We start from the raw sequence: 23,577 nt of genomic DNA, 5'->3' as shown, positions 1-23,577 counted from the left end.
AGCCAACCCAACCCACCGACCCCCCTCCCACCACCCTTCACACCAGCAACTCAAGCCGATCCTGGTGAACGACCTAAATGTAATCCCTTTTTTTGTGCCACACCAGGATTATTTTGATCGGATCGCGGGGGTGAACACAAAACATGGAAGGAAGCTCCTACTGTCTAGTACATCAGCAATTCATGGGGGCACCATCCCAGGGTCCATTTTTTATTCATTAATCTTATACTATGTCGATCTTTCTCTTGTCTTAATAAACACTAAAAAGGAATCACGAGTTCAGAATCGCAGACTAATCTACTACACAACATGTAGACCAACAGAAAAAGAAAACTGTAGGTAAATGCAGTGCTGGGTGTAAAATAATTGAGAAAAAAAATCGCTCTCTGTACTTTCCAATCCAGCCGGGCGATCTCGGGTCCGGCTCCGACTCCCCAGATGAGGCAGGGGCATTCTCCATACTCCCCTCGCCGCCGCCGCCGCCGCCGGGCACACTCTCCGTCACGGAATACAACACTCTGAGGCGTCAACCAGCCTCTGACAGGGCACACGCTTTTTTACCTAGCCAATGGGCACGCACACAGTTACGGAACACAAAAAATTCTGGACCACAGTCCATGTACGATGTTTTAACAGGACCAGCGGTCCTTAACAAGCCCGCGACGCCGTTCTCGCCGAGGGTGTGGGCCTCCCACGCAGTACATACGGGGTACTATACGCACCATGCGTTCGCCGCTCGACATACACCAATTTTTGCGGCTCGCGTGATTCGCATTGAATGTGATTCCCACCTGCCGATTCACCCATCGAACGGTCCAGATAATAATACCATATGCTAGTATGACCCATATCTTCACTCTCGCGAAGATGTACCCAATTTGGACGTGAGTACTGAATGTTTTCACGGACTTTTGACTTCAGCCCAAGTCAAGGTTCCCAAAAGGCCGAAGCCGCCAGCCCACCGCACACTGCCCCTCCCCTCCTCGCCCAATCCCCCCTTCTTCGTCCCACGACAGACCAATTTCTTCCCAAATCGCCACCGCCACCGCCATGATGTCGTCACCGGCAGATACCGCGCCGTCATCCTCCTCCGCGGCCTCGGCCGCTCCGAATCAGCATCCACAGCCGCCGGCGCAGCAGGCTGATACGAAGGAGCGGCGGATGGAGTCGCTCGGGTGGCTGACGGAGTCCACGGTGATGCCCAAGAAGCACAAGGCCATCGAGGGCGTCGGCGCGGCATCCATACTCGACCTCAAGGCCCAGCTCTACCGCACTCAGGAGGAAGCCCGCAATTCCACCGCCGCTGACGCCGCCTCCAGCGAGTTCCGCCGCGCCAAGAAACGCTCGGGCCCCGCCGACCCCCTGGGCGCCAAGAACTCAGGTGTAGACGCTCGTGCCCACAAGTACGTCCACAATTATCATTCTTATGGCATTTCTTCTGTGTGATTGTAGACTGGCTATTTTTTGTGCTAGTTTTGAGGAGAATTGCTTAATCAATCCTATGGCTTACCGTTTGTTAAGGCATTAGATTCCCATATCGATCCTCTGCACTAAGAGCGGAGACTAAGTAGCCGTGATCTCTATCTGTTAAATAGTCCAATATTGATTCCCAACATGGATCATCTTTAGGGCAGTGCAAACAACAAAAGCAGGTGTACATAGGTAGAGTCAGCTGTTTCTCTTCTACTCCTTGCCGATCTAGAGGAAACACTAGAGGCAACTAACATACTGGACTGCTTAATGCGGCGATCAACATTGGATTTTATGTGTGTGGGCTGTTTCTGTTGCTTGGCTGTAACAATTGCAATGCACGAATTAATGAATAAAGCTGTGAATTATGCACACAGTAGACAAGTTAAGATAACAGCACTTATGTGAATCAATCGTACTAGAAAATTGTATGTAGTGAAAATTTCCAGCTATTGCAACCAGGCAACACAAATAGTTGACCGAAGATAATATTCACTGTTGATCATGACATTTTCTTATTCCATTTAAGAATTAAGTACTAATGGACAATTTAAGAGATAACTCTTGTTTTCCTATTCTCTCCGCCTGATATGGAGGGGTGCAAGAGATAATAGCTGACTATATCTTTGACATGCCCTTACCAATGGTTGGTTCCGTGACTTGTGTTAGGAAATTATACTTGGCTGTATAGGGCATTAGATGTTTGTTAGTCTAATATGAGGACTGAACTATAACTGCATAAGCTCAATCTCTCTGTGCGGATGCACAACACCATTTTATGTGCTTTGCCAAGCCTAGATTGTGTTACCCTTGTGCTATACATGGTAGGAAGCCAGAGCTTCTCTAGGTTAATAATGGGTACTGGTTCACACTCGCAATTATTTTAGAAGGTGGTTCATATTCGCTATTCTTAACATGCTAATTTCTTGAGTGAAATGACAACATGTAAGTGTTTGCTTAGTGGTTGTACAGCTAGTAATTATAAAGCAGTGGACTGTTACATGTGCTGGTACATTGTGCGGTATTCCGCGATAACACGATTTTGCTTTTCCTAGCAACAAACATTGAAAATTAACAATGAATCTAATTGAAAGGAGATGCCTACTAAACCATCATTTGATTTTGCTTTTCTCAGTTCCAAGAAACTGTCATTCTGCCCACAGTTGCTCTTGTACCATGAGTATACTATCCTCGAAACAGGCTTTCGCCCCGCTTTATAGATAAAGCACCAACCGAACAAGTACACGGCCGAACGATACAAGATGGAGAGTTAACCCTCTTACAAAGCTGATCCTGAGATAATCAGCACACGCAGAACGCACGCGACCACTACCAACAAAGAGCACTGGGAGAACTAGACACACCCCACACTATGACCTAGCAAACCTAAGCTCCACGACAACGCCCTCAAGAGGGAAAACGGCGCAGAGCGTCGCCGTTGCCTAGTCCACACCGGACAAAGGTCTTCACCCGGAGCCCTGACACGGAGAGAAGAACCACGACGACGTCTTCAAGACGAGCACGACACCCACGGGCGCCGCCGCCGTCGGTGACGGCGGCGCCAAGGCACAGAGCTTTCGCTCGGCAACTCCCCCGTGTCACCACAAGGTTGCCAGGCGTAATGCGAAGTGCTAGAGTCCCATATCCGGATCAGGACACCGCCGCTCCTAGCAAGAGGGAACATCCGAGCTACCAGCCGCTGCACCTCCCGTTGCCCACACAACCCTGGAGGAGAGCCACCACCATCGCAATGATGCCCGCCGGAGAGCAACCATGCGAACCGCCATCCGGAGCCGCCACCCCGGCATCCCTGTCGCTAGATAGCATATGCCGCGCACATCACGGCACACTCAACCACGGTAGGAAGAGCAACGCCAGTCCGTCAACTCCTAGCCCGGCATCAGTCCCAGAGTCTGGGTAGGCGCGTCCACCATAGGAGGCACCACGCCTGTGTCCCTAGCCAATCCCATTGGACAGGGAAGGCCACGACTCCAAGACTGCCGCCGGCCGCCGATGAGTCAGCTCCAAGCCCTTGGCCAAGCGACTCACACGACGCCATGTCCATGGTCACCGACGCCGATCCGTGCACCGACACAACACTACCACGACCACCACCACCGCTGCCATGGATCTTCACCAACGCCATAACGAGAAGACACCACCCCTACCAACCGCAGATGCCCATCTTGGCAAGGCCGGAGCAGATCCGGAGCTGCACGAGGAGCAACCAGTCCCGAGCAGGAGGACCGAGTCAAACTCCTGCCCCGACGACCAGCCTGCACAGTCGGCCCACTACCGGCGAACGCACCCAGAGGGGCGGGCACCGCCGCAACGGAAGAGAGACACATAGGCCGCCGACAACTCCGGTGCGCCCTGGCCCGTCATCGACTCCTCAAGCAAGCTCCTTCCCCGCCGTCCAGCGCCAAGATCACCACCGGACACCCTCTGCCTCGCCTCCACGCCTGCGGGAAGGAACCATAGCAACACCTCAGGCCGCCGAACGCTGGATCCCGTGCCAGCCAGCGGACCTGGCCCGCGCTCGCCACCCAAGGGCGCCTGGGGGAACAGCCGCATCCCCCGGGCAACCGTGCCGCCCCCGCATTGACTGCCGCAAGGCCCGGCGCTCGCGGAGCACGCCACTGCCATCAACCTCCGTCGGCGCTGTTGACACATGAATACGTCACGTGTACCCTCGACGCCGGGGGTGATGCGCCGCAGCTCACGTCGAAGGAGACCCGACCGACAACGCGATATGCAAGACAGTCGACGGGCGCTTTTGCAAACCCAAAAACCCCACACCCCCGGGAGGGACACCGTCAGGGAGTGCGGCGGCTGTGGGCTGCCCTAGGTCGATTCGCTCGCCCCTAGAGCCTCGAGACTCGCAACTCTCAAACACGAAGAACAGCGAAGAACGAGAGAGAAAACAGTGGAGAGATAAAACATAGACTGAAAAAGTAGTATATTGATTTGTTCGATTGTGCGTTGTTCAATCGGCCGTCACCCGCAACATATATAAGAGGCGGCTGGACTTCCCGTACAAGTAAAGGATTCATCTAGTCTTTCCTTACACGAAAAATTACATCAATTCACGTCCTAGAGTCCTAGTTCTATTCCAACTCGGATTCAATTTGAATCTGGCCCAACTTCTGTCTTCCTCCTTGCGCGGGCCGTTGAGCTTGCATATGATCTCCGATCAAGGTGGCCCAAATATGAAACTTGTGCGCCACGACGATACGAACAACTCTTATGTTGATCATTTCTTCAAATAAAGCCATCTTGAATACTTTTCGAGGTCATCTTTACCTTCCAGTCAGACTCGGTCTTGCAGTAGACTGGATTATCTGAGTCTCGTAGTGAATTTGCAGGCCATATACCATCTCTGATGATGATGACTCCAAAACCAAAGTTTACCGTCTCGATGATATGCACAACTTCTGTATTGAACACTTCTTCATCCGATGTCATCTTGATAAACTTTTGGGCACATGTTCAGTTTCACTCGGATTCGAGCTCATCCACTCGGATATTAGAGACTTTCACTCGGATCGTTTGACTGGACTTTTTTCACTCGGAAGACAATCTTTCACTCGGATGACTATATTTCCACTCGGAAGGCAATATCTTACTCGATCGGCAAGTTTTTGTTCCGATGGTAATCTTTTCACTCGGAATATTTTCCCTTGGAGGACAATTTGACTCGGATGACCATATTTCACTCGGATGACTATATTTCCACTTGGATAATAATAAGTTCATCCGGTCAGCAAACTTTCACTCGATCAGTACGTTTTCACTCGGATGGTAAGCTTTTTCACTCGGATTTCTGGCTGAAAACACAGCCTGATCTTGTCTTGTCTCCCCAGGTCGCATACGACATCGGATTGAGATGAATTATGTATGAAAATCAATCAGCTAGACAAGACGAAACTTCCTCGTGTTGAAGGTTTTTCGATTCAAGGCCCTCTTGAGGGCCGAATTGCTCGCGCGACCCATCAGACACGGTGTTTGGTACCTCGCGCCATATTTTCGTTTAAGTTCAGTCTGCAGTATATTGCCTCTAACTTTTGCATACGAACTTGGATTGAGATGATTTATATATCAAAGTCGATTGCCTCGACGAGACAAAGACAATTTCTTTAGAGTGCTCCTTCATACGAGGTCGTCTTGAATGCGTGATCGGCCGAAAACCACTTGGAACATTGAATTCTGCCGCTCGGAGTACAATTTCGGCCCCTAAGATGGAGTCGGACGATGATAACCTAAACATCAAAGTTGTTCCACTCGGCGATGTGAAACTTTTCATGCTGAAAACCCTTTCACTCGAAGCCATCTCATTTTCTTTTATGCCGTGCCAAAATCTGATGTCAACACATGCCCCCTGTTTTTCGGCAAAGCTTGCACGTCGGAAAATAATATGCACGGTGTTTGTTCTAAGGACGATGTCAACACTCCATCGGCCATTTATTTTCTTAGGGCGATAATTATGTATCGGCCTTGTTTGTGCTAAGTGTGATAATCGTATATCTACCATTTCCTACTTATGCTTCTTGCCACACACTTGGGTGGTACTTCAAGTATTTGCCATTGAGAGCTCTAGGTAACACCGTCCCTTGTATGGATTCCACCAAATATGAGTTTCCGGGAACTATTCTTGTAATCCTAAAAGGACCTTCCCAACTCGGAGACCACTTCCCGAATTTCCCATCTCTTGAACCAATCGGTAGAATCACTTTTCAGACAAGATCACCAACTTGAAAATTCTTCAACTTGACTTTCTTATTGTAAGCTCTTGCCACCCTCAACTTGTCTCTCTCTATGGCCTTCAAAGCAGCCAAACGTTTATCGGCAACCTCATCAATATTGTCCATCATCAAGTTATAAAAGTCTACTGCCGATAAATCATTTTGTTTGGCTATTCTCAAAGCATTCAAATTTACTTCCACTGGTAAAACAGCCTCTTGACCATATACTAGCTCATATGGAGTCACCTTCGTAGCACCATGCCTTGAAATTCTATGTGCCCACAAAGCTTCAGACAACAACTCATGCCATCTCCTCGGATTATCCTCAATCTTCTTCTTGATGAGCTTGATTAAAATTTTATTGCTAGACTCGGCTTGTCCATTAGCTTGGGCATAATACGGAGAGGAATTGAGCAACTTTATATTATAAGATTCGACAAACTCTTTGACTTGGTGTGACATAAAAGATGAACCTTGATCTGTAGTTAACGTTTGTGGAATACCGAATCTATGAATAATGTGCTCGGTTATGAATTGAATTACCTCCGTATGTGTCATTGTTCTTGAGAGGTACTGCTTTAGACCATTTAGTGAAATAATCAGTTGCCACCAATACGAACCGATGCCCTTTTGAGGAAGACGGATGGATTTCTCCAATGAAGTCTAAACCCCAACCTCTGAAAGGCCACGGCTTGATAATAGGATGTAACATAGCAACAGGAGCTAATTGAATATCACCAAATTTTTGACAAGCTTCACACCCCTTATAATATCTGAAGCAATCATTAATCATAGTCGGCCAATAAAACCCAGCACGCCGCAATAACCATTTCATCTTGGGAGCCGACTGATGAGTGCTACAAATGCCTTCATGTACCTCTCCCATAGCAACTCTTGCCTGGTCCTTGTCCAAGCACTTTAGAAGAACATCATCGACTGTTCGGTGATAAAGACCGTCATCTCTCATTGTATACTTGAAAGCCATGCGCCAAACAGCCCTGTCCACCCTTTCACTCGGATTGCACAAGTAATCAACAATGGGCTTCCTCCAGTCGGTATTGTCACCTGCACTAGATTTTTTGTTAAGGACCGAATCAGTGGGTTCTGGTTCGACCTCTTCAATACTGGTAAGACAAGACATCGGACTTTGAGAAATATGAAACATGCCATGATCAATATGATATCCAGATGCTTGCTGTGCCAACTCATTTGCTTTCCAATTGTCATGTCTAGATATATGTGCAATGCTAAAACAATCCGAAGTAGAAATTATATCTAGACATTTATCAAGATGAACATTAAGTGATTCATCCAAACACTGAAAGACTTTGGATATTTGCTGCACCACTAGTAACGAATCACCGTAAGTCTCAATATGTGTAACACCTATAGCAAGTAACATCTCTAGGCCGAATAACAATGCTTCATATTCGGCTTGATTGTTTGTGCAAAAATATTCTAAGCGGCATGAGACTTCAAAAACAACACCATGAGGAGATATATAAACAATACCAACACCTTGGCCATTGCTACAAACTGAACCATCAAAATATAATCTCCATGGTACTAATGAAACAAGGTTCATATCAACATCATGCTTGTCATTGATCTGATGTTCAACAATAAAATTAGCAACAATCTGGCCTTTCATGGATTTTAGAGACTCATAAGCCAAATCATATTCAATTAAAGCATAAGCCCACTTGCCAATTCTACCACTAAGAATTGGCCTATGCAACATGTATTTAATGACATCGGTTTGACAAGCTACTACACAAGCACTCGGCACTAAATAATGTCTCAATTTTGTGCAAGCATAATATAAACATAGACATAATTTTTCAATAAATGTATACCTTGTCTCGGCGTCCAACAAGCGCCTGCTCAAATATGTAATAGCATGCTCTTTTCCTTCGGTTTCTTGAGTCAAAACAGCACCAATAACACCTTCCTCTGCTGCGGAGGAGTGCACAAATAACTCTTGATCATATCAAAGGCTTCTTGCTGTTTTGGCCCCTAAGTGAAATCAACATCATTCTTTAACCGAAGGATAGGAGTAAATGCATCAACTTTCCCTGATAGATTAGCTATGAACCTCCTCAAATAATTGATCTTGCCAAGGAACTTTTGCATATCTCACTTCCATATTGGAGCCTCCACTTTCTGTATGGCCTCTATCTTTTTGGGATCAATCTCTATGCCATCTTCATGAATAATGAAACCCAAAAACTTGCCAGCTGACACGCCGAATGCACACTTCAAAGGATTCATCTTCAGCCCATACTTTTTCATTCTTTCAAAAGCTAAACGCAAATCGGCCAAGTGAGACTCAAAAGCATCCGATTTGACAACAATATCATCAATATAAACTTCAAGTATGACACCGAGTAAATCATGAAAAATTAAATTCATAGCCCTTTGATACGTGGCTCCAACATTTTTTAATCCGAATGCCATCACTGTCCACTCGAATAAACCAAGGAAACCAAGACATTGGAAAGCCATTTTGTACATGTCCTCTTCGGCCATAAAAATTTGATTGTATCCGGCATTACCATCTAGAAAGCTAATAACCTTATGTCCAGAAGCATCATTAATAAGCATATCGGCTATTGGCATGGGATACTCATCTTTGGGTGTAGCCCTATTCAAATCTCTGAAGTCAATGCACACCCTCGACTTGCCAGATCCTTTCTTCTCCACTGGGACAATGTTAGAAATCCACTCGGCATATCTGCAAGGTCGAATGAAATTAGCTTCAAGCAGTCGACCGATCTCTTCCTTGATTCGGTCATATGTTTTCGGATTAAACTTTCTGGCCAACTGTTTATAAGGTCTAAACCGGCCTTTATAGGTAACCGATGCTCCACTAGCTCCCGGCTTAAACCTGGCATCTCATGATATTTCCATGCAAAGCAACAAACATATTCCTTCAATAGCTCGATTAACTTAGCTTTACAATCGGCTTTCAAATTTTTGTTTACAAACGTCGGTCGAGTGACTGAACCATCTCCAATATCTACCTCCTCTAATGGATCGGCCGATGTAAAACCTTGTCCAAGTTTATCCATGTCATCCAACTCCTCTATAGACTCATACATATCGTCCTCACTGGACCGATATTTTGCAAGACGTTTTTGTAACCACTCGGAGCTAGAATCCATTTAAACATATCATACCTTGGAGCCGATTGCATTCACTCGGCTTTAAAGAAACGGGCACAAAACCATTCTTGGTCGCGTTGAGAAAATCAAACTCGGATAAATCACGTCCCGTCAAGCAAGTAGCATTGGGATGTTGCCAATCCACTGATGCATCGGCCAAAGCAACACAGGCCGAGTTATCCGCATGAATGACTTACACTTCATCATCAACCCACTGAATCAAAAACTGGTGCATAGTGGATGGCACACACTGGTTTGCATGAACCCAATCACGACCTAGTATGACGTTGTAGTTACCTTGCACCTTAGCGACAAAGAATGCAGTAGCCAAAGTTTTGCTTCCGACTGTAAGTTCCACATACATTACACCTTTGCCTTCAGTTTTCTCTTTGCCTTCAAATCCGTTGAGCACCATATTGGTCTTAATCAATTCTTCATCAGGCAAACCCAATTTCTTGAAGATCGAATAGGGCATAAAGATTTACCACAACACCACCATCAACAAGCATCTGAGTGAGCGGCGACCCATTGATATGACCTCTGAGATATAATGGTTTCAGATGCGTTACTTGTTCTTTTGGCTTCTCGAATATTGCGTTTTTAGGGTCAAAATCCATCTGAGCCACCTCCCCTTCCTCATCTACAGCACGAAACTCAGCAGGTAAGTAATACACCATATTGATATCCATACCTTAATGAACCGGCGTAGACTCATAGTCCAACATATCAGCCTCCTCCTCGAGTGCATCCACCGATTCTGAAATTTGTCCGAGTGAAGAGGAAGCAATAGGTAACATAGACGATGCAATGATTGCGTCGTCCTCTTTTGGTAGTGTAGGTGCTGCTGTGATAGGTGTAGAAGCCACTGCATCTTGTATTTGTTTGGGCCTCCACACTTGTTTTGTAGGTACCATACGCCGAGTGTCATTGAACAACTTATCCCTTTGCTTCTCGGCCTCTTGTTCTGCAATCTCTTGACTCCTTAACCTCTGTAGTTTCCTTTTTTGTGTCTTTGTTAGCCCTGGAGGACACCACTTTGGCTGAGTGTATTTAGGATCTCTCGTTTTTACTTGGCTGGTGCTTGCTTCATGGTCATTAGCCGAGTGCTTTGGCGCGATAGCAAGTATCGGCTCAGTCGGATTGCTATGCACAATCGGCTGTTGTATGGCGAATGTCTCGGTGCCCAAGATAAGTGAGTCGACATCCATTTTTTCCTTGCCTTTTCCCGACTCAATTGCTGCAACACTTGGTGATTTAACACACCATTCTCTTCGACTTTCCAGATGCATGAAATTTTCACTCGGGCGCACCTTTTTACTCTGATGGAATCCACTCGGATGGATGTCACTCGGATGGAATTCACTCGGATGGAATCCACTCGGATGGAATTCAGTCGGATGGAATCTACTTGGCCACATTTTTTCACTCACATAGCTTCCACCTGGGTGCATTCTTACACTCGGATAATTTCCATCCGGTCGCATGTTTTGACCAGCCGACCGATAGTTACCGATGTTCAGTCGACCATTATATGAGTGTTCAAGTCGGTCCCAAACAGTTTGCCTCTGCTCTTCTGGAAATAGCGCGTTTGGTCCACTTGGTTTCATATACTGACTGAACATATCGTCTGATGGTGACCTTGGTCGCTTCAAGTATGATGGACGGTTAGAGCTAGAACCAGTCGACTGATTGGCATATTTGGACAGCAACATATCAAAAGTTGGTTTGATCCGCTTGCGCTGTACTTTAACTTCATTCCTTTTCCACTTGCCAACTTCAGGACCCTTGGGCTTAACAAATTTAACTCGAGTGTCCTGCTGCACCTGTGCTGGCCCCCCGAGTGTAGGATTCTTGATGGTGATTTTGATCACTTCCTTGCCATTGGGTTGCTTATCAAGCACAACATGCCTCCCCAAGACCTTGTCGCCCTCCTTGTCTTTCCTGGGCTCACCAACAATGGCATTAGCTTTATTAGCAGATTCGGCTACCTCCGGCCGAATGAGCAGCTTCTTCCCTTCTAGATCCATGGTGTTCATTGGAAAGGGTTGTTTATCAACTTGCATCTCAGAAAAGTTCAATCGTCCGTCATTAATGGCCGATTGTATCTGTCGTCGAAAAACATTGCAATCGTTAGTAGCATGAGAAAAAGAATTATGATACTTGCAATAAGCACGCCGTTTCAGCTCTTCAAACGACGGTAAAGTATGAGATATTCTAATAACCTTAGCCTGCAGCAAAGCATCAAATATCCTATCACATTTAGCAATGTTAAAAGTAAACTTCATCTCTTCATCATGATTCTTATGAATCGGTTTCAGATCATTGCAAGTAAAGGGTTTGGCCTTAGATGGCCAAACAAATTCAGTAGCAAAAACATCACCCTCATCGCCCGAGTGATCACTATCATATTCCATCATATTCATCTTTGGACGATCGACTTTGTATCTATGTACTTCTTTGAGATCTTTGCTTCGGCTTTCCTGAGCCAAAGCCCTTTGTAAGACTTGGTTGATATTTAAGAACTCATAACCTTCTAGCTTTTCTCTAATGGGAGTTCTCAAACCACTCAGCACTAGGTCTGCCAAGTCTCTCTTTCGGTTATCACCAAACTAAAACACCGGTTTTTTGTTTCTCTGAATCTCTTGACGTAATCGGAGACCGATTCATCATGCTTCTGTTTAACCGATGTTAGATGTGACAACTTGAGTTCATTGTCGCCGCTATAAAAGTGATCATGAAATTTCTGCTCTAACTGCGACCAAACTCGAATGGAACCATGTGGTAAAGAAGAAAACCATGAAAATGCGGTACCAGTTAATGATAAAGAAAATAAACGCACTTTCAACTCATTTAGTGAGCCTGCTTCACCTAATTGTGCCAAGTATTGACTAACATGCTCCCATGTGGTTTTTGTGCCATCTCCATTGAACTTAACAAAATCTGGAATCTTATGTCCCGGAGGGCACTGGATGGCATCAAAGTACTCGGGGTACGACTTTTGGTAAATCCGATTCCGAGGTAACTCAACTCCAAAATTTTCTTGAAGCATCTTAGCCATCTCCTCTCTAAGATTAGCTAGACCATTATCCATAGTGGACGATGAAGCTTGTGGCAGTGACATAGGAGGAGTAGGGTTACTAGCTGTAGGTAGGAATTGTGGTATGTATGTCGACCCATAATTTGGTAGTGGTCGAGTGGTTGTAGCTGTAGGTAGGGTTTGGTTCGGCGTTGCCACCGAACCTGGCATGCTCATAATAGGATTAATGGGTGCAGCCACAATCTGATTTGTTTGGGTAGGATAATAAGCCATCGGCACGGGAGGCGCTGATGAAATAGGTAAAGCCAGATTAGGGTTTTGCACACTAGCAGCTACATCATCATTACCACTAGACGATTGAGATATATTTTTCTGAGCATTAGTATTTTCTATGAAAGTATGATAGACTAGATTGTTACCATCAGCAATACGACTCAATCTCAGCCCACTGCTCAGGAGAAAAGGTAGTACTCACAGAGGGTTTAACCTGCTCGGCTTGAAGAGGAGGGAACTCGATTTCTTCAATCGGAGTGATGTTGCCTTGGCGATCCTTCTTGAATTTTGCAAGGAACTCCTGCAAATCCTTCTCTTCACGCACCTTCTTGTACTCCTCATAGACTTGGCGATGATCGGCCGATATCTCATCAAGACTAGGCTTAATGATGTTATCGACGTCTACCTTAGATGGCTTGGGAAGATCGGACATGGTGGACGATGACGATTGATCTTCGGTCCCCAGTGGAGTCGCCAAAAAGTGTGTTGACACACGAACACGTCACGTGTACCCTCGACGCCGGGGGTGATGCACCGCAGCTCACGTCGAAGGAGACCCGACCGACAGCGCGATACGCAAGACAGTCGACGGGCGCTTTTGCAGACCCGAAAATCCCACACCCCCGGTAGGGACCCTGTCAGGGAGTGCGGCGGCTATGGGCTGCCCTAGGTCGATTCGCTCGCCCCTAGAGCCTCGAGACTCGCAGCTCTCAAACACGAAGAACAGCGAAGAACGAGAGAGAAAACGGTGGAGAGATAAAACGTAGACTGAAAAAGTAGTATATTGATTTGTTCGATTGTGTGTTGTTCAATCGGCCGTCACCCCCAACATATATAAGAGGCGGCTGGACTTCCCGTACAAGTAAAGGATTCATCTAGGTTTTCCTTACACGAAAAATTACATCAATTCACGTCCTAGAGTCCTAGTTCTATTCCAACTCGGATTCAGTCTGAATCTGGCACAACTTCTGTCTTCCTCCTTGCGCGGGCCGTTGAGCTTGCATATGATCTCCGATCAAGGTGGCCCAAATATGAAACTTGTGCGCCACGACGATACGAACAACTCTTATGTTGATCATTTCTTCAAATAAAGCCATCTTGAATACTTTTCGAGGTCATCTTTACCTTCCAGTCGGACTCGGTCTTGCAGTAGACTGGATTATCTGAGTCTCGTAGTGAATTTGCAGGCCATATACCATCTCTGATGATGATGACTCCAAAACCAAAGTTTACCGTCTCGATGATACGCACAACTTCTGTATTGAACACTTCTTCATCCGAGGTCATCTTGATAAACTTTCGGGCACATGTTCGGTTTCACTCGGATTCGAGCTCATCCACTCGGATATTAGAGACTTTCACTCGGATCGTCCGACTGGACTTTTTTCACTCGGAAGACAATCTTTCACTCGGATGACTATATTTCCACTCGGAAGGCAATATCTTACTCGATCGGCAAGTTTTCGTTTCGATGGTAATCTTTTCACTTGGAATATTTTCCCTTGGAGGACAATTTGACTCGGATGACCATATTTCCACTCGGATGACTATATTTCCACTTGGATAATAATAAGTTCATCCGGTCAGCAAACTTTCACTCGACCGGTAATTTTCACTTGACCGGTACGTTTTCACTCGGATGGTAAGCTTTTTCACTCGGATTTCCGGCTGAAAACACAGCCTGATCTTGTCTTGTCTCCCCAGGTCGCATACGACCTCGGATTGAGATGAATTATATATGAAAATCGATCAGCTCGACGAGACGAAACTTCCTCGTGTTGAAGGTTTTTCGATTCAAGGCCCTCTTGAGGGCCGAATTGCTCGCGCGACCCATCAGACACGGTGTGTGGTACCTCGCGCCATATTTCCGTTTAAGTTCAGTCTGCAGTATATTGCCTCTAACTTTTGCATACGAACTCGGATTGAGGTGATTTATATATCAAAGTCGATTGCCTCGACGAGACGAAGACAATTTCTTTAGAGTGCTCCTTCATACGAGGTCGTCTTGAATGCGTGATCGGCCGAAAACCACTTGGAACATTGAATTCTGCCGCTCGGAGTACAATTTCGGCCCCTAAGATGGAGTCGGACGATGATAACCTAAACATCAAAGTTGTTCCACTCGGCGATGTGAAACTTTTCATGCTGAAAACCCTTTCACTAGAAACCATCTCATTTTCTTTTATGCCGTGCCAAAATCTGATGTCAACAGGCGCCACCGACCAAGCCCCTGCGCCAGATCAATTGGATCTGGGTAGAGCCTCGCCCGCGCGCCGCCTCCTGATCCGGAGCACCGCAGCCACTGCGCTTCACCAGGCGCTCGACGCCGACGCGCCGCCACCAGGAGCCGCCGTCCTGCGCCGGCCACTCCGAGCAGAGGAGAAGAAGGGGCCCCGCCGCCGCCGCGCCAACCGGGCTTTGCCCGTCAGCGCCAGCCGGCAGTGGCGGGGGAGGAGGGGAGAGGTGGGGGCGAGGGGTCCGGCGGCTAGGGTTCCCCGCGGCGCTCGCAGGAGCGTCGCAGGAGGGGAGGAGGGGGTGCTGGGTCTGTTCGATCGCTCTTCACCTTCTTCTCACCATGAGTATACTATAGAATTACCATTCAATATAAAGCTATCTGTTCTGCTTTTTGTGTGGCATACTGGCATTTCTAAGCATCTTGATTTCACTCTATCAGCATATAATTATTTTTTTCGTTGTATCATTTTCACATTTTGGCACCTTTTTCATTTTGCTCTTGTCATCTTGTGCATGCTCTTGGTGTTTACTAATGTCTCTGTAATATTTCCTTTTGCAACAGGGATAAGCTGGAGCTGAAAGCTGTGAAAGATGGTACTGCATGTTATTCTGCCCTAGAAAAGAAGGCTGAGCTGTATGAGAAATTATCCAGGGGTGAGCTACCTGATGAAGAAGACCAGGAGAAATATTGCGTTGATTTCTTCCAGAAAAGTTTTCATCAAGTCAGCGTGCGCCGGCAGCCAGAGACTGCTACTGCCCCTGAGCATGTAGAACAAGAAAATGAGAGTGTCGATTCTATGCCAAATCCCAAGCCAATGGGCCTTGGACGAACTGGTACAACAGTTGACCAAGATGAGCACAAACGCTTTGTCAGGTACTGTTTACTTTGGGCAGTTGCTGCATTGATCCACTGAATTTCTGTGCCAGTCCTTGAGAAGTCAAAGTAGAAATTGCTCTATGGCAGATGCATAACAAAATTGGAACTGGCAGTTCCAACACTTGTAATCATTTGACACTTGCATAAACCACTGAACATAAATCGGGCTCCCAGTTGCAGTATCCATTACATGCCTTTTAGTGCTGGTAATTGTGCATGGTCACTTCTCTTAGCATGCCATGCCCATGTAGCCATAGATCACGTGTTGCGCCCCATAACAACAGAGTCATGCCCCTAACAAAGCACATTGTTAACTAGTAGTTTCTTTCTGTGAGTACAACCATTTGTAAATCTGTACAAGCTGTGTTCAGCTGCTTCATGTATGGACTAACTGTAGATATAGTTTACAAGGTACCAAAACTGTTTTGTAGTATGAGCATTGCAGGTCGTGGTGTTAGGTGGGACTACAAAACTACACTCTGAATTCTCGATGTTCTCATGTTCCTTTTTTTTTGAAACGGAGGCAAAAGATATCCTTTCTATCCAAGTAAATATTTGAACTAAATGTTTTTAGCATGAACTGCATTACTTTGGTTTTATTTGTCATAAATATTTCCTCAGTTTGCTGATCTAATTAAAATGTGCCTTGGTATAACTTACAAGTAGTAGTTTAGTAGAGCACTCTTAGCTGGTGAAGCACTTATATATGACACAATAGTCATACAAACTTTCCGTGCACCTTAAACTGTAACGCTTGGGGAATGTGGCCTTGTATGGAGAGACAGGGATACTGATACCCCAGGAGATGTGCAAGGGTTGAGAGTTTGAGACCATCGTGTGAATCCAGCTAATCGTAGTCGTGCGATGAGAGACACCTCATTGATGATAAACTAGAAAGATTTTCCATGGTCCATGTTGCTCCAGCCTCCATGCATTCTCTTGAGTGGGATGAGAGTATTACAATGTTCGTAAATTCAAATTTAAAACTGATGCTTTGTGCAGTATAAAATGTGAAGGCGAAGGATTCAGTCCTTGCTAGCATCCCAAGTTATCATATGTCATGTTTCCTTTGGCCTAAGGAATCCCTTAGTACGTTGGAAAAATTGTTGAGGGCTTTTTTCTGGCAAGGCAAGAGCACAGTCAAGGGAGGCCAATGCCTCGTTGCCTGGCATTTTGTCACTCTCCCAAGATCTGCAGGCGGTTTGGGCATCAGGGACCTTCTTGCTCATAACCAAGCTTTGCTCACCAAGTTTGCAGCTAGAGTTTTGCAGACCTCGGAAATCCCCTGCTTTCAATGGTTTGCCCAGCAGTACTGCAAGCTCTTTATCCCTCTCAAAGGCTCAAAACCGTGACACGGCTATATGGAAAAACTTCAAACCTTTTATTCCTACAGTGTTGGCATCTTCCAAGTGTTCAACGGGTCCTGGCAAGCTTATCTCCTTCTGGCATGATCTCTGGTTGTCAGCGGGGTGACTACGGTTCTTGTTGCCCGCCCTCTTCTCGTATGCTAAAGATGGCGCTTGCACGGTGGCCTCTCAGCTCTGCAACAACACCTGGTGCATTCAACTGCACCCCAACCTGTCGGCCACTGCCGCCCATGAACTGCAAATGCTGCACTCTTTTCTACCCCAGCCTCCTACAGATGCTGCAGTTTCCGGCTCAGACGTCAGAGTTTCTGCTATACACCATAAGCCACTGACTACTTCTCAAGTCTATCAACTTTCTACCTTCAGAGGTGTGGCCTGTGAGTTCAGCTCCTGGATTTGGGACAAGATCATCCCTCTGAGGTATCGCGTCTTTCTCTGGCTGGCTTTTTGGGGTCGACTCAACACACGAGATAACATGATTCGGAAACATTGGTCCCTACTTACCGAGCACCAGGACTGTGACATTTGCCCTGCCAGCGAGTCTGCCAGCCACATTGTTCTGCGCTGCTTCCCGGCTTCTGTTATCTGGGCCACGTTCCATATGAACGACCTTGCCTCTAGCTCCACGGACATCGTTCATTTTATGCACAGAGCTCAGCAAGCTTGGATCAACTCTAGAGGAGTGCACATTCTTTTCGCTGCGGCGGCAGTTACTCTCTGGCACGCGAGAAACGACAGAATCTTCAACAACAAAAGATGGCCCCCGTCCTATCTCAGAAGGTATATGTCACAACTCCTTCAGGCTTGGCAGCACCGGGCAAAATAGCAGGCTGACAAGGATGCTATTACGAGATGGATGTATCTCCTGAGCTAATTTAGCTTTGCAGTACTCTTCTTCTCTCCTCGCTTGCCCTGTTCTTCTCTCTCTCCAATGGCTGCTTATAGCCATGGCACTACGGTGCTCAATGTAAGCTTCATGTAACTGACCCTTTGGTCCCAGGCCTTGGCCTGTTTGAAATATATAAGGTAGAATCTCATCTACCTTTCATTTAAAAAAAAAGGATATGTAGATCCCTTGATTGTATACTATCATTACCAGATGCTACCATTGAATTTGCAACCTGAACGATTTTGTCTCCCTCTGAGAATAATATTTCTCAGGTCTTTGACTAACTTGCACCATGGCATGTCTGCAGGGAGGTTCACGACGAAGTAAGTCAAGCAAGGCAGAAGGCTTCAACGATGAAACACCGGCGACAAGAGCAGGAGTCGGCTCGTAGAGAGAAACTCAGGCAAGCTTTCCTCAAGAAGCGCCTTGACAAGTTGATGGCTGAAAAGCAAGCATCTTCAGCGAGTGATGACCAACCAAATAGCTAATCGAGATTTTGTATGTCTTACACTTGTGCCCAGGAAGCAGTTGTTGTAGCTCATGTGGTAATGGTTCATGCAACTGAAAATGAGAAAACTTGCCCTGCATGTGATCTCTTGATCTAGCGAAATCAAATTCAGAAAATTGTCTTGGCATGTACAGTCGGTTCATCATCATATTGTTATACAATTATGCAACGTAGATGTAATTTGAATCTTCTGACGAGGCATTTTGACCCTCAACTGATTTGGGCCTTGGGCAGATTCCTGCAACCTTGTTTCTACTTTTAGATGCTTCTCGTCGAGGTCGGGCATATCATTGTCTTCTCCATCAGAAGTTGGCGAATCGTGTGCGCCCAACTCTTACTGTAATCCACTAGTTCTAATCTCTCGGCACAGAGAGGAGAAAGAAGCAGGTTCCATGCTACCCTGAATGGATGATGGAATAAAGACCGAGGATAAAAAGTTTCGCCGCGCTTTCTGCGATTCTTTTCAGCTTGAAACGAACTATTCTCGCGGAAGCTTAAAGGCAACACTGCGTGGCTCGCGACTCCACGGTGAAGGAACGATCCATGGCCAAGCCGGCTCCGACTAAGAACGCCGGCGACGCAGCAACGGCGGTGGTGCCAGTGCCGAGTCCGTTCGAGTACCATGTCTATGGCCCCCGCAAGCTGTCCTTCACCAGCTGGAGAGATCTTCTTAGCTCAAGCTGGTCAGTACTCTACTCCGTATGTGTTTGTACTGCACTTGCTCAAGCTAGTCAGTACTGCACTTGGACGGGTGCATAATTTGCGTTGCACCTTCGCGTAGCTTTACCGGGAGTTTGTTGCGATGGTTTGATGCAGGAAGAACCCCAACTACCGGCGGATGGTGATCGCGTGCTTCATCCAGGGGGCGTACCTGCTGGAGCTGGACCGGCAGGAGAAGCGCGACGAGCGCACCGGCCTCGCGCCGCAGTGGTGGCGCCCGTTCAAGTACAGGCTGGTCCAGGCGCTCGTCGACGAGCGCGACGGCTCCATCTACGGCGCCGTCCTCGAGTGGGACCGCCAGGCCGCGCTCTCGGACTACATCCCGTTCCGCCCCACCAGCGCGCCCGCCGCCGTCGTGGCGCTGCGCGGCACGCTGCTCAAGGCGCCCACGTTCCGCCGCGACGTCGTCGACGACCTCCGCTTCCTGGCCTGGGACAGCCTCAAGGGCTCCGTCCGCTTCGCCGGCGCGCTGGCGGCGCTGCGGGCGGCCGCGCGCAAGTTCGGCGTGGCCAACGTGTGCGTGGGCGGGCACTCGCTGGGCGCCGGGTTCGCGCTGCAGGTGGGCAAGGCGCTGGCCAAGGAGGGCGTCTTCGTGGAGTGCCACGTGTTCAACCCGCCGTCCGTGTCGCTGGCCATGAGCCTCAAGGGCTTCGCCGAGACGGCCGGCGAGCTGTGGGGCCGCGTGCGCGCTTGGATACCCTACATGGGCACCCAAGCCGGGGACGCCGGCGGCGGCGGCAACAGCGAGAGCGAGGCCAAGGCGTCGCTGGCCCGCGCCGGGATGGCCAAGTGGCTGCCGCACCTCTACATCAACACCAACGACTACATCTGCTGCTACTACAGCGACGCCGCGAGCGGCACGGCCACGGTGGCCGTCGGCAGCGGGGGCGGGAGCGGCACTAGCAAGGCCGGCGTGGCGAGGATGGTGGTTGTTTCCAAGGGGCCGAGCAAGTTCCTGGCCGCGCACGGGCTGGAGCAGTGGTGGGCTGACGATGTCGAGCTGCAGGTGGCGCTCAACCACAGCAAACTCGTCGACCGCCAGCTCAGGTCGCTCTACGCCCCGCCACCGGCCGCACCGGGCGCTCGGAGTTAGGCACGTGTGCCATGGTACTATCGACTTATTATCATCGTTTTTTTTTTCGTTGAATGGTTATTGCCATTGTTGCTGTTCATGTTGAGATGGTTGGGTCCTTGCGGCTGGGGTTAATGATGTGCCCAATTCTTTTTTTACAAAAACAATTTGACATATTGGTTTATACTCTAATGTGTCATAATATAAGATGTTTCTGCAAGCTATGTTAACTTGCAAAAAGTCTTATATTGTGGAACAGAGAAAATACTAAATAAAATAGATCATATCAAAGTTGTCGTCTCTAACTTGCATGGCGTCTCTACCATTGACTATAAAGAAAATTGGGGAAGACCAAATCCACTCGCATAAGCTGCACTAATATTAAAGATTGTAAATAAGTGAGACCCTAAGGATCACATTCCTTTGATCACGGATGAATAGTTATTAGAGACTAAAAACCAAGGCTTATGGTTTGAATCTAGTTAGCAGGTGCACCCCGAGTCCCTTGAGAGGGTGGAGAGAGAGCATGGAACTCACCTGTAGCTACTATAGATAATTTGAGAAGATTTTTGCTGAAGTTAGGAAAGTAACATACAACTTAAAGTGTGGAGTGCTAACATCAAATGGACCTCGGGAAACAAATTGGAAGATTTGGGGTTGCTTGAAGAAATCTAATCTTTCTCCGGTGACCAATATGGCAGGAAATGTTTTACCAAAAGGGCTTTCTTTCATATCTATGATGAGGAAGATTTTAGTTTCGCATAACAGGTCTGGTGAAAGGTGATTGTTGCAGGGGTGCCAACACTAAATTTTTCCATTGGATGGAAAATGGGAAAAGGGGGGAGGGGGATACTATGTACACTTTTAAACATGGCTCCGATGTTCTGATGGGCACTGATCAAATCCTCTAAAATGCTACTGACCATTTGACTTATTATGAAATCTTTGTTTGGCGAGAAGGAGGCCTGAAGAATGATGTGGAGCTGAAGAATGTTTATCAGAAGATGGTAACAAAGATTTGGATAGACCCTTTGCCAGGAAGAGACCAAGTTTACTATTAATAGCATGGCTCTTGGACCTGATGGAATTCCTATAGAGTTCTTATCAGTACTCAAACATGACCCGCTGACTCCTTTTTATGATTTCTACGTGCACAAGTTGGATCTACGCCAAATAATTAACTTCGAGGCTATAAATCTACTACCTAAAATTGATGATGCTGAAACCATTCAGTTGCCGAGAAGAAGTGGTTCTAGACCTTCTGTTGACACACATAAAAGGTGTTTCAAGCCATATTCGCTCATACACGCATGGTATGAAGGGCCCATGGCTAGGCTAACAATTTCCTTAAGTGTGCCACCCCTGGTTTCCTTATAAGGGACCACGCGACTAACAAAGGTGAAGGAGTCTAGAGCTTGTGCGCTAGGAAGGTGAGGATGGACGGAGGCGGCCATTAATCATGACCCCTAGAATGGCCTTCCTCGGGACAGGAGGGGGCAAGGGGACTTGTTGTGCTCAAGAAATCCTAGAAGTGCAGAATATTTCATTAGTAGATCCCATCTAGAACTCATGTGCAGATCTGATTCGAAGGCATTCTCATTCCAAGTGCCAGTGGTGTCACTCCAAGCAGCGGCGGTAGGCAGAGGTTACTTTAGGCGGTAGCAGCTGTTGAAAGGAAGAGCACACCAATGAGAGGAACACCCTTATCATTTTGGTGGTTTGTAATTTAGAACCTAGATTTCCTCTTACCTCAGGCTGGCAATGGGGATTACCCAGGCAGGTATTGGACTCTCATCCCCGTCACCATGAAAGCCTTCTCATGCCCATCTGTAAGTGCATCTAGTGTCCCTTAGTGATTTTGGTGTATTGAAGACTTATAGGTTAAGGGACTAATGTGTTTGTGAGTGTACACATGTTCTATAAGTCTATGAGGAGTTTGATCTTTATGATGAAAGTCGACCCCAAAAAATGAATGTCTTCAGTTGAAGACTTAGGTTTTCTTGAAGACTTTGAAAGTGAGGAAATTGGTGTGACCTTAAAGACTTGATATTCATGCGAGGATTATGAAGCATGAAGACTTTTGTTTTCGTAGTTTCATTTTCTATTTCTTGAGTAATAGGAAACATGTATTGTTAAAGGGGGTCGAGGTAAAACTAAGGAAACACTTTCCAAGTGATGTTCACCTCAAAATCCTACACCTACCCAATCCTTTCGAGTGAAGCCATTGAAAATCTCATACAATTTAGTCAATTTCTTCAGTGACAGAGACAAAGATCATCTGGTCTCTGAGGAATTTATTCTGACCGAGGAGTTAGGAATTCGCCAGTGTGGATTGCCTACAAGTGAGGAACATGATAGCCCTGAGGAATTTGATACTCAAATTTCCGACCATTGTTGTGCTATGCGCCAGCTGTCCCAAAATATCTACCCACCTAACGGTCATATCATTGAAGGGCATTTATGTCTTATCATCTCGGGCTGCTCCCTAGGCTATAAATAGCCGCCCCCTACAACCACTAGTTGGTTGGCTGCTCTGAGAGAAACTGACACTTGTCATTGAGAGCATCCCGTCCTCCGAGGACTTTGAGCGAAAATCATCAAGTGAGGAAAAACCCAAACCCAAACACCTACAAACCCAAAGTGCTTGAGCATCACTGAAGAGATTGTTCCTGTGTGGAACTGACGCTTGTTACCTTTGAGGACTGTGCATCCTCCAAACGGTTAGGTGTCATGGTCTAGAGCATCCAAGAGAAAATTGTGGATTGCTGAGTGACCGAGTCTATGAAGATTTGGAAGTCACCTGAAGACTTACCGCGAGTGATTGGGCGAGGTCTGTGTGACCTTAGCTCAAGGAGAATATGGTGAGGACTGTGTGTCTAAGACCGTGTGTCCTCAGGTTTAAATACCTAGCCGCTCCAACCAGACGTACAACTGTCATAGCAGTTGGAACTGGTCTACCAAAGCATCGTCTTCACCAAGCTACTGGTTCTATTTCCTCAACCCTTTCATTTCCTCATTCGTGTGTTGATGTACTTGATGGTTACTATTTGAAGACTTTGACTGAAGACTTTCTCAATTTCCTCAATCCTATTTCTTCAGTCACTTAGTCTTGAGCCTGCTTATCCTATTTACACGCTACCTGTACTCTGTGTATGTTTTGTTTCATCATGATGACTATGCTATTGCTATGTTATGCATGCACCTGAGTACTTATTCCGCTTCT

The 23,577-nt window shown here is 46.9% G+C and overlaps 2 protein-coding genes across 2 annotated transcripts; both read left to right on the top strand.

The window, feature by feature from the left end:
- The first annotated feature begins 797 nt into the window (after positions 1 to 797).
- LOC123061681 (uncharacterized protein At4g18257) lies at positions 798 to 15,720 on the top strand. The gene is made up of 2 exons (XM_044484880.1): positions 798 to 1,381; positions 15,484 to 15,720. Exons 1-2 carry the CDS (start codon positions 1,051 to 1,053, stop codon positions 15,498 to 15,500), a joined length of 348 nt encoding a protein of 115 aa, XP_044340815.1. The 5' UTR covers positions 798 to 1,050; the 3' UTR covers positions 15,501 to 15,720.
- An 81-nt stretch (positions 15,721 to 15,801) lies between these two features.
- On the top strand, positions 15,802 to 20,659 carry LOC123061680 (GDSL esterase/lipase At4g10955). Its single transcript, XM_044484879.1, has 3 exons — positions 15,802 to 17,945; positions 18,362 to 19,245; positions 19,379 to 20,659. Exons 2-3 carry the CDS (start codon positions 19,106 to 19,108, stop codon positions 20,373 to 20,375), a joined length of 1,137 nt encoding a protein of 378 aa, XP_044340814.1. The 5' UTR covers positions 15,802 to 17,945; positions 18,362 to 19,105; the 3' UTR covers positions 20,376 to 20,659.
- Positions 20,660 to 23,577: the final 2,918 nt, after the last annotated feature.

Source organism: Triticum aestivum, chromosome 3A, assembly GCF_018294505.1.
Source record: "Triticum aestivum cultivar Chinese Spring chromosome 3A, IWGSC CS RefSeq v2.1, whole genome shotgun sequence".
Classification (NCBI taxonomy): domain Eukaryota; kingdom Viridiplantae; phylum Streptophyta; class Magnoliopsida; order Poales; family Poaceae; genus Triticum; species Triticum aestivum.
The sequence above is the reverse complement of the archived record's forward strand: the minus strand, read 5'-3'. Positions and strand labels throughout refer to the sequence as shown.

Bases quoted from the DNA above. Each gene is read 5' to 3' on its own strand.
- LOC123061680 (XM_044484879.1), top strand. From the start codon at position 19,106: ATGGCCAAGCCGGCTCCGACTAAGAACGCCGGCGACGCAGCAACGGCG. The intron at 19,246-19,378 runs GTCAGTACTCTA...GGTTTGATGCAG, and splicing joins GATCTTCTTAGCTCAAGCTG to GAAGAACCCCAACTACCGGC.
- LOC123061681 (XM_044484880.1), top strand. From the start codon at position 1,051: ATGATGTCGTCACCGGCAGATACCGCGCCGTCATCCTCCTCCGCGGCC.